Below are 11,734 nucleotides of genomic sequence, written 5' to 3'. Positions count from 1 at the left end.
GCCAAAATGAACAGACAAGGTGAAGCTTTTAAACCTGGAAGACGGTAACAACTCAGATACGATGGTACCATCAGGGTTTGATTGAGTCAAGAACTACCTCCAAATGTTCCAACTCTTGTCGGATGGACAACCAGACAGTTGAGACTTTAACAAATTATGGATCTAAACAGCATAAAGATTTGCCAAACGCATCTAAACTGGATTGAAAACCAATAAATAATGATCATTTCAAGCTTCTGCAATAATTCTGACCTAAACCCAATGAAATTTTAGTGACTATTAATAATGTGGCAGGTAATTTTTAATGAATTTCTTCTGATAGGAAGATCCATGCTAGGAGTGATTATCAAACCTAAGGGATCTTCAACCAAATATTAGTGGGCCAGTATATTTGTATTTGAGCTGATATATATATATATATATATATATATATATATATATATATATATATATATATATATATATATGATTATGTATGTATGTATGTAACTCTGACCATAATAGATTAGAAAAAATCCACATCTAATTCAGTCTTGTGCATCTAATTGTTGTTGAAATCCTTAAAGTTGTTTCATTTTTGTATGAAGACTGAAGCCTGAGAAGAAGAATACATCAAAAACTACTAACAGCGTATTTCTGCCAGTGATAAATGCGTATCGTTTTCTGACCAGAGCTGCAGATGTTTAAAGTGTGGCCAAATGCAGATTACCTATGGGATGTAAAGCAGACATTTGTGACAAAAAAAGATTTAAGACCAGCAGCAATAGTTGCACGGGATCAAAATAATTAACGGCATTTGCACAATGTGGAGCTTTTGTTCAACATTTATGAAAAATAAAATAAAAAAAATATATAAAGGAGTTTTATTTTGTATTTTAGACAGCTCTTGTTATTTTGCTTTGACTAATTGTGGATGAGAGGTTTATCACATCTTTGTATGAAAGAAAAGTAAGGATCACTCCTGTGCAGGCTTCCCAAAGTGGGCCCTTTAGCAGCTTGTTATTTGATTCCAATGATTACATTCAAACACTTTGTAGCTGTTAATGTCTGTTTTTACAAGCAGCTTTCATATCAGCAGGAGGAAAATGTGCAAACCGAGATGAAACGAATAAAAATCCGACTGATAAAACACTGCCATGACCCGACTTTGAGTAAAAGGACTGAATCCAGTAACTCACTGACATCAGCTCACCATCCACAGTGACATCGCCGTTCCTCCTGATGTGCCGTCGATTTTATTTCTTTTCAGGCAGAGGGAAACACTAAGGTGAAGACATCATATAGACATCACGATCAATAGAAACCTGGATAGGAGCACGCATAGTTTTTTACTTCGCTTTTTCTGCTGTGATTTTTCTACAACTAAACTGGCACCCACACATCTCTGCCAAGCAAAGGTATCTTTGTTTATTATTTAGAAAATCTCTAGTAGGTATTCACAGTTGTGATGGCAAAAATACCCATATGAAGTCTAAAATTGCTGGTTTAGTCGTCTAGAACATGAATGCCAAAGTACTGGAGATTCACCGTCAACGTAGACTATCGGTAGTTTCAGATTCAGGGTAAAAACGTCTTGCAGCTTGTTGCCTCTGAGCACTAACACACATAGTCACACATACAACCATTCATTTTTTTTGAATATATATAGAGAGATAGATCTGCAGTAATATGGAACAGTGGGAATACCTCCAGGTAAATCTGATGGTATAACGTGAGACACATTTCACAAACTGTTAGTGTTGAAAGTGATTCTCCTCGGTCTATGGATGGACCTCTGAAGGCGTTTGCATGATATAAGATTTCTGTACAAGAAAACAGCACACATATAAACGTGGATATTGAAATAAAAAAATCCTCACGTTGATTGTGATGTTTAAAATGTTATTTCACTTTTTTTCCTTTTTTTTCATCTAGAAAGGGAGGCGAAATTCATTTTGGCAGGATGAGGCGGGAGAGCCGCCCGTAACGTGTCGTGTTCCTGCACTACACAGTAGTTTCATTCTTCCAGGGGCCGGTGCGTATATTCCCTGTGCTGTCTGAGGTGTACAGAAGTCCTTCATGCATGCCTCCCTTTAAAATCCCATTCTGACTGGGCGGGTTCTGGGGGCATGATTGTCTGCGCGGAGCATGCATCTCCAGATGGTGATGTGTTACCACGGGTTCCTCCTCGGCTACTTTGCTGCAGCCGCACAGGAAGACGCCCGTGTCCCCCGATTCTGCCGGACACAGAGAAGGGAAAAGGTCTGCCTTGGAGCAGCAGATATGCCTGTGGCACGGGTTATGGCACGCCAGAGACTCATGCAGGGTGGCTGCAGTAGCGTGGCATGTGTGATGCCCGTCGTGGTGGCCTTCGTGGGCCAGGTGCGGACAGATGTGGGCGTGCCGCTCACGTGTGCTGTGGGGGCTGTCAGTGTGTGAGCTGTGCATGCTGCCTCCGTCGGCACTAGAGGGGATGTGGTAGGCGTACTCCCTGTCGCTCCCCGCCGCGCAGGCAGGCGCCCCGGCTTTGCGTCCAAACTGACGACTTTTAGTCCTGGTGCTGCTTTTGAGGCAGGGGTGCAGCTGGATCCCTGGTTCAGAGTGCAGCAGCACGTGAGTGGCCGTGGGCTCCTCCTCCATCAACTGCTGACTGTGCAGGGCGGCGCAGCACGGAGTCACCGGCGCCAGACACGTTACGTGATTCTGCGAGGACGGAAGAGCGGCGTGTTTACAGTGAGCCGCCCCGCTGTGGCTGCAGCTCAGCAGCGCTTTCGCCTGACACGGCGAGTCGTGGTGGCAGTGGCTGTGACCGTGGCCACCGTGCCCCGGGGTGTCTCCGTTCACGTTCACCTTGGGCCGCGCCTGAGCAGAGCCCTGCGCGCCGGAGCAGGCGTTGGCACGTCTTCCAGGACAGCAAGAGCACCAACAGTGCCAGACGTCGTCACGCTTGGCGCAGTGATGGATGAGGATGAAGAGGCCGAGGGTGACGGAGAAGGCACCGTAAAGGCAGCTGAAGATCATGTCTAGGAAGTGTCCCTGCGACACAGCCAACGCACCAAAGGTCCATGTGGCGAGGAAGAGGAACAGGGTGAAGGCCGCAGTTCGTAGCTGGGCTTTGAAGGAGTGCTCATTGGCCAGCAGTGCAGGGTTGATGGGGATGCCGGGGCAGCCGGCGGGGCAGCTGCTCCCACCAGACGGGGCCGCCAGCGCTCCGGGCTCGGCTCCCTGGTGACAGTGAGTCGGCACGTCGGCGGCGGCCAGCCTCTGATGCTCCTCTGTCAGCTGCTTGAGCTCGTACTTCTTCTCGGGATGTCGCCGGAGCTGAAGGAAGGTGCATAGGAAGTAGATGCACGTCACCAGCACGATGAAGGCCACGGGGCCAAAGAAGGCTCCCAGGCTGGGCTCCCATGCCATCCAGCAGCTGCAACACAAACCAGCCACGCTTAGTCATTGGATTTGCATCGGAAATTCATAACTTACAAGGTCTTCACATCAAGAACTCACTATGGTGCCTGCTCCCCGCTCCCATAGTTGTCTATATTAACAGCTGCTGTGACGCCGCAGATGATGAGAGGCACTCCACCACTGACCAAATAAAATCTGTGATGTGGCAGAGGAAGACACAAAACCACACAGTGTCAGATAGGACAGAATTTATAAAACACGCTATTAATATAAAACTACATTTTTATATCATTTCAGCAGTGAACTGAGATGTCTCAGAAATATCAATTAGCATGTTGTCTCTAATCCACACAAAAATTTGAATCCCAAATATCTCAATATCTGTAAAGAAGACATCTGACTTGTTTCATCCATTCTTAGCTGGTTTTGATCATCGTCTAGTTGGAATCAACCCAGATGAAAGAAAATTTTAAAATCTTATTCATCTCTACAGGGCAATAATCCCAAATCAGAACTGGCCTTGGGACGGATAAAGCAGACTGAAGGAGGATTCCTGAACAGCCTTCCACATTCACCTTTATACTTTCACCTCAATGCCAGAAAACTAACAGGCTTTAAAAAAAAACTACAAGAGGCACAGACGGTTATCCAGAGAAAATATGTACCAGAAGATTATCGATGACTGCAAAAACAAAAAGAGCCACAAAACAGACACATATACGCACCAAGACTTTCTAAAAACATTTTAAAAAGCTGGAACTGCTTCCAGAGTTCAGAATGACGCCGTGAGTGAAGTTCTTGGCTAACCTGGAAGTAAGACTGAGTTAAGTCAGTGTGAGAGTATTTCCACAGTTTGACTGACATAGAATGACACATGGCATGAAAACCCGTTTCTGTTACTTTGTTTTTCCCAAACCTGCCAATCTAAAAAAAAAAGAAATAAAAAAAGAAAAGGATCATTTCTGTTTACCGTTCGAGCATGTCAGCATGTTTGTGATTACACGCTTGGGGCGCAATCACACCTACTATTTGTTTTCTTCACTGCAAACCAAAGTGCAAACTGTACTACATAAACAAATCTGCTTCCTGTCCGTCTGAACATGATGGAGCTGCAAGTCGTGGTTTTACGAGTTGCATATAGAACGTCCTTGATTTAAGCTCAAACACGTTTCCTTTTTCTACAAACACAGCAGGTTTTGTGGAAGATGAAGAAAGAAACGAAACCCTACGAGGACATTTGTAGTCAGAGCAGCGATTCAAACTATCCGGTCAAAATATACTCCAGACGATGAGCACTTGACTTACAAATGGAGCCGTCTTTGAGACGTTTGTGGACCCAAGAGGCTCGTTCAACAACTTCAGGATGTGTTGTCAATAGAAAAAGAAAATGTCATTGTATTGCATTAATACAGTCAAAGCACAATAAGCCCAGTGCGTCTGACATGACAGTTGTTAGAAAATGACACCCTTAATGCAAAGTTGACCCTTTTAAAGCACAATTGCATTAAAAGTGTCATTATTTATCAAACTGAGTGGAGGTACATAAAAGTAAATGAATATACTTTTCAGCATGCAAACTTATCTATTTAACAACTTTTTAAAATTCTTCAGAAGTTGAATTTAACAACTGTCAATTATAATTTTCAAATTTAATAAGAAGAAACAGTTGAACTGTTTGTAATGAGTCTATGTAACGGTTCGTTGACACCAAATGCGCTGTGTGTGCGCCAGGCGCGTCCGGCTGCAGGACGGCAGGACAAGGGCGCGTTTCGCACATCTGGCGTTTGACGCATCAAGAACGTCCGGCCACCGACAACAACGACGCATCTGACGTGCCCTCGACGCGCCTCTGTGGATGCAAACCAGAGGCGCCTGATGCGCCAAACGCGAGGCGCAAAGCAATATGTCAGCTGTCTGCATTCAAAGTGCAAATACGTCGAACTCGAAGCGTCGGATGCATTTTTGATGCGTGTGACGCGCTTGGTGTGAACGCACCACAACAGCAACAATCTGAACTGAATTACTGAAAACAACTGATGTTTATTTGTGTCAAACTAGTTAGTTCTCTAAAATAGTAACTATTTATTTTGTGATAAGTTAAAGAAATAATAAAAGAAAAGCCTGGACCACAGAGGAGACATGAATAAAACTAAATAACTCGGCACAGAGCATCACAGGAAGTGAGACCCTATGATTTCATTACAGACACACAACTCACCCCTTCCTCTCTACTGTCCTCCTCCTCTTCCTCTGCACTGTCATCCACTTTCCAGCATAACACTCTGCTATTTCCTCCTGCGTCCTGTTTAATCACAGCCTCCGCCACCCTACCCTAACCCTTCCACCGATCCATCTTCATCCCTAGTTTCCTCCCTTCTGCTTCTTTCTGCCGTCTCTCTCCTTCTCTAACAATCTTTCCTTCATCACTGAAGCCCAAAAATTCAATTACAATCAAGATGTTTGTCTGAGCTGGTCAGTGAGGGGTTGAGGGTGTCGGCATTAGCGGCCTGTCACTGTTTCTGAGTGGAGTGGCACCCCGGGGGACGCTCCTCCAACAGAAAGCCATTTACGCAGCCGTCAGGCAGATAAGCATACATGAGGGGAACGTGTGGACGTTAAAGCACCATGTGCTCTCAAACCCTTCTTGTCCAACGTCCCCTAAAGGAACGCCAGCTTGGAGCACGCGTGAAGCAGACGTGGCAGAAACATGCGACCGAGGCAGTCGGCTTGCTGCTTTGGTTTTGTCCATAAAGCTGCTGTGTGATTTTAAAAGTCTTGCCAGATACAGAAACTGTTTTGCATGAACATCTAAACACACACTGCTCTGCATTACATGCACACTTTCTTTTATTTTGGCAATTCCAGTAAAAAAAAAAAAAAAAAAAGCCTTTAAGAAGGAACTTTGCTTTTAACTGAGCTCAGAGGCAGCAATCATCTGATATAAATAGACCCTGAAGTGGCTTTTAGTCGCCATCTACACAGCGACTCCCCTCTCATCCTTGCTCCTCTGCCCATGCACCGTCCTCTGCTTTGTGACAGGGTCTTGTCCTCTCTCTGGACCTCATCCAGGACTTACATAGAACAGCTGGGGACAAGTGACGGTCAAAACCAGCACAGAACATTTCCTCGTGGATAAAACAGGACTCCATGTATTCAGGCTCTTTAAAGGTTTACACTAAATACTGAAGGGTTCTTTATACACATCAACCAATATGCAAAACTGGAACATTTTGAGCCTTATGGAGTTGAATCCAAATATCTACATTCACTGTTTAAAAAGACAAATAACCTTTTTATGTTTGGGTTAAGTGAACATGCCTGAAAATGTCATATTTATCTGATCAAATAATCCCTTTAATCTTTCTTTTAAGTTCTTTTCAATTTCTTTGGCTCACATTCAGAGTTTTGGGAAGACATCAGGATGTGGTAAAGATTCTACTAATTTGTGGTTTTCCAGCCACTCAGATCCAGTCCGTCCCTTTGGTATTTTTTGATAATTTCCTCAATTTGACAACTAATGACTCAGTTACGTTGTACTTTATGAAACATATTATCTACCAGAAACTGTTTTTGCACTAAACTCCAATGAATCATATCTGCCATCACAAAGTGTCTCTTGGTTTGGTCAGATGTCCTCATTTCCAAAGATCCAACTGGGCCAAATGGAGAACCAGCAGTAAGAAAAGTCAAAATAAGATTCTTTAAAAACTAATATGCAAATAAATAAAATTATATGTGACATTTTCATTATTTTTATGGATTCTTATCTCCATAATTGATGAAAAAACCTCAACAAAACCATGAAAAACCCACAGAGGAATCAGACGGATTGCTCATAGATGCAGGATGACAGAAAGAAAATGCATTAAAAATTGATGAAGGGGTAAAACTGATGCAGAATCCTAAAACTCAGTTATTCTCACCCAAAACTAAATTTGCATGAGACTTAGATATGAAACCAAAATAATATCTCAGTTTTGCAAAATGTCCATATTGTCACGTCAACAAAACAAAATATTTTTGGTAAAACTGACAGAACGAAAATGCATCCAGCTCCTTCTGGTCCAAACTAGGATCGTTTCCATCAGAACAACCAAAACTGTCTAGATGCATTCCCCATTGCAAAGCTGAAACTGGCAAATAAATAATGAGTTTGAAAAGCTCTTCACTATAAAGTTGTGTGCACACGATAAGACACATTATCATGATCTAAGCTGTGGAGCTCATGCAGATATTGAGCAAAATATTTGCCAGGAAGTTTTGTTCAAATTCATGTTTGCCGAATGACACATTAAAGGTCCCTGTTTGAAAAACAAAGTGACTAAACACATAATTTTCTAAGAAAATAAGAACGATACCAACTTCCTTTACAATATATTCTAAAGAACTATTAAGTCAGCTTTTGTAAAGACGTTGAGCCACTTTCTTCTGCTGTAGCTTAAAAGTAGCTTTTGATATTTACGTCCAGTGCAAATCTAATGTTATATATTCACACAGTAACATGATAAATTTCTCTGTTTACTCTTATAATTACTGACAACTAGAAATAGAAGAACTTTGGGGCGTTTAACTGATGGTGGATCTTAATACAGGAAGAAGAAGAAGAAGAAATCCTCGTCGTAATGAGGAATGACACACACAGCCGACTACATGCCAGTCAGCTGATTCATTAACAAAAGTATTTAAACACAGAGTGGCCTACTTCTGATAACAGTCACTGTGATTGTGGGCTGAATATGTGATCAAAGGCTGTCAGGCAGGGAGAACAGGAAAAGAGGTGGATGAGGAGGGATGAGGTGGTTGTTAGGAGAGGAGTGAGAAATAGATTTGTCTCCAGCTGTTAAGTCTCATTGCATGAGTCGGTCTGACGGCGAGCATTACAGTCAATCACTGAGGATCAGCTAGCCTGCTGCAGCACACAATCCCTCCGCCTGCCCCCAGACAAACGACCTCTCTTTGCAAGCGGAGGAGGATGGGGGAGCCTCTGGAACGTTCGCCATTAAAACCCTCGTTCACGCAGGCGTCTGGGAATTTATTTAGCAAGAAACGCAACGCTTATAGGTCAGCGGGTAACTAGATTTTGAGACTTTTCAGGAATAGATCCCTGAGCGGATTTGGGGTTTGATCATTTCTTTGTGTATATTTTTATAGGTACTAGTGTTTGTGGTAAAAACCTACACACAGACAACTGGGCTGAAGTTGGTGCCGTTGTATGACATTCAGCACTTTCTGTACTTCGGGGCACATATGTTTGAACCTAAAGTCAAAATAACTGAGAAAGTTTTACTAGTGCAAATCTGGAGTTCAAAAGTTCACCACTTTCCCAGCACAAAGTACATCAGGTCTCCTGATCTCCATCTTCTCCTTTTATCTTTAATTTCAAATGATGCTGCAGAGGTTTGAGGTTCAAACTTTTCCCTGCTTTGCCAGTAACTGAATTCACTCTGAATGCTACGTTTCACGTAAAGGTGCCCTGATGTACGGCTGCCAGTACTTCGCCGAGAGTTTTATAAACAGCAGGATTTATTAGCATTCAATTATTTTTAAAGTTGTCAGTATGTCAACTATCAGCGGTTGAAACCTGGACTTTATGGTTTAAGCCTAAAACAGTTTTTTGAATGCTAACCTGAAGCTAATCTGCTCTTTGTTTCTCTGGCTGAGTCATGGTCCATTTTGTCGGATTAACGAAATTTGGTTAAATTCTGCTTCTGCTAGATGTCATGCGTCCTTTAAATGTTTTTGTGAGCTAAGGATATATCATTTAACACCGGCATGTGTGCTGCGGATAGATCAGAGTTAACATAAAACCTTTGCAGTGCAACTGTTTCACATCACATTGATTGTGTATGAACTGAGCATAAGAGTATTTGTTCTAGAAAACTGACATCTAAAAATATTAGAAGTGACTCAAGAGTAGGAACAGTTTCACAAAACAATGTTGACATTTAAGTGCAGGAATTAGTCTCTCATTTTCTAAATATCATCCGTACTTTGTGAGTCATTTGCTGGCAACGAGGAACGAGGGTGGAACGTTCCTGAAAAAACTTAAGAAGCCTTTAGACTCAAACACAGCCTCTAAGTTGCTTCTCTTCTTGTTTTATTATTCCTTTAATATTCTTGTTTTTTGCATACTTTGTTATTTTGTTCTGTTATGATACTATAATCTTTCTCATTCTTACTCCTGTCAGAAACTGTGTTGCTCATAAAGGCTAAAAAGTTAGAAAACAATGTGGGAGCAGCTTGAGAATAAAATGTTTGCCTTTTTGGTAATTTGGAAGTTTTTTTATTTTATTTTATTGAACAGAAAACTAAACTGTTAAGTGAGATAAGCTAAATCTTTTTATGAATCCTGCTCTAGTTTTTAGCCAATACTTTAACTGAGTCATATTTGCCAATTATTTGTTACTGAGTTTGTAATTTTTCTTTTCCTCTCTGGTAAATGAGATCTTTGATTTTAAAGCAACAACCTGTTGGGATCAAATCCTGATAGAAACTTTACTTCAAATTTTTTTATTGCTTTGTTTTTTTTTTTTTTTAGACGTGAAAATCCACCATTAATCTATTTTCTTTACATGCCAAATCTTCGCTTATTTCTATTGGTGGGTTACACCTTTGATATTTTTCCAGTCTGTCCCAGAACAGACACTCAAACATGCAAACTCTACCCAATCACAGACTTTAACCCTGGTCCTTGTTGCTGTGAGTCACTGGAATACTCTTGAAGTTCAAAGGTCAGTAAAGGCTGATACAATTTACTAAACTAATTCAGATATGGCACAGTACAGAACATATGCAGTGTTTTCCCCCAGTTTGCATCTGTTTATCTACCTTTGATCGTTTAAATGAAACTGTTGTAGATTTGCATCAGAGTTCACAGAATAGCTTCTCACTGCAGAAGGACCTCTGGATGGGTCTAACAGCTAATCCTCTTAAATGTTTGTCAAATCTTTGTAAAGAACAAATCGCAAGCGTGCAACTACAATGCATTATTTTGCAGGAAAAAACAACTAACCCATAGCAATAGTTTTAAGTATTCCAAGATTATGCCAGAATAGGCAGAGAATTGTGGGATTGAAGCCTCCAATATGTTCTTATAGTAGTGAGAGAAAGAAGCTGCTCCGTCAGGCTTTTTAATTAAAATGCTTCAGTTAAACTTAATAAACTTCACAGGAAGCCAGAGAATGTAACAAAGCTGCCCAATACCCAGCAAAAAGCTTTATTGATCAGTGCTTAGTGGCATTTAAGGGAGGTTTAGTTTATCTTTATGCTGTAATCTGAAGGCTGAGTGTTACATAAGCTGCAGTTTGTCTCGAATGTCAGCTCTACAAACAGTTTCTGTAACTGATTAAAAATGATCACTAAAAAAACTCCAAAATGAGACCAGAGTGGTACGCAGAGGAAAATCTGACAGCTATGTCGAGTTACAACAGTCTTCACAAGCTGCATGTGTCTCTGCAGATAAACTGTTCAATAACTCGTCCTATTAAAGCCATTGCTGCCCTCGAAACAAAACAAAAGATGGGAAACACAGGAGAGTAAATAAAGAAACCCAAAAACCAAAATCAGTGGCCATGCACAGTCATATACAAAAGAAGGAAAGGGAAACTGTTGAATACATCTAATTTTATAAACAAATGTTTCCATATTCCATCTGCAAGAAGAAATACGATCAGGGCGCGCATAAGAGATGCCAGTTGTTAAAATCTTTTTAAAAATAAAAGATGAAACCAGCCTAATTTAAACTTCTGACATCAAAGATCTGGCATCCTCGCCTATGAGCCATCATCACCTGTCATGTTGAGAGAGCTTTCCGAGACATCCAGATAAAACACCTGCAGATAAAATTAGATAAAAGGTGGACTCCTGTGTGCCTGGCCAAGGATTTAAAAATACCTCAAATTAATAAATTATTCCACAGAAAATAAAACTACCTGTGAATTTGAGACGATCAGCAATTTATTTCATGAAAAAAATAAGAAGGGTCATACGACTCATACAAGGTTTTGTGTGTTTTAGATCATCAGACTCATTTTTCATCTGGCAAAGACAATATAAATAAAGTTAAATGCAGTTTTAAAATGATGATGTCATTTCTTTAACCACATTATTTCAAAAGCTGTCTGTAGGACTGAGCGGATCATCATGGCTGACCTTCCCTTCACCCAGAGCAGCTCAGAAATCACAGGTCGACGTTTTGGACAAACAGGAAACAAAACAAACAAAAAAAACCTCTGACAATATCCCAAAGTAACTGATCAATTACGCCTCCAATGAATGAGTTTTAGAAAAACATGAAATTTAGTTTTTCTTTGTCTCTGTGAAGATTTTATCTGTGAAAAGTGCAAAAACT

At 41.2% G+C, this 11,734-nt stretch overlaps 1 protein-coding gene across 1 annotated transcript in view; it reads right to left on the bottom strand.

Moving 5' to 3' along the window:
- Positions 1-566: 566 nt before the first annotated feature.
- Positions 567-11,734, bottom strand: part of adgra1b (adhesion G protein-coupled receptor A1b) — a 182,799-nt gene continuing 171,631 nt past the window's right edge. The window contains exons 18-19 of the mRNA XM_088013200.1: positions 3,484-3,579; positions 567-3,400 (exon numbers count right to left, since the gene is read on the bottom strand). Coding sequence (XP_087869326.1) covers positions 1,984-3,400; positions 3,484-3,579 — 1,513 coding nt within the window. The 3' untranslated portion in view covers positions 567-1,983. The remainder of the gene's footprint in view (positions 3,401-3,483; positions 3,580-11,734) is intronic.

This window comes from Poecilia mexicana, unplaced genomic scaffold, assembly GCF_051168715.1.
Source record: "Poecilia mexicana isolate PSO_F unplaced genomic scaffold, ASM5116871v1 scaffold_15, whole genome shotgun sequence".
NCBI lineage: Eukaryota > Metazoa > Chordata > Actinopteri > Cyprinodontiformes > Poeciliidae > Poecilia > Poecilia mexicana.
The sequence above is the reverse complement of the archived record's forward strand: the minus strand, read 5'-3'. Positions and strand labels throughout refer to the sequence as shown.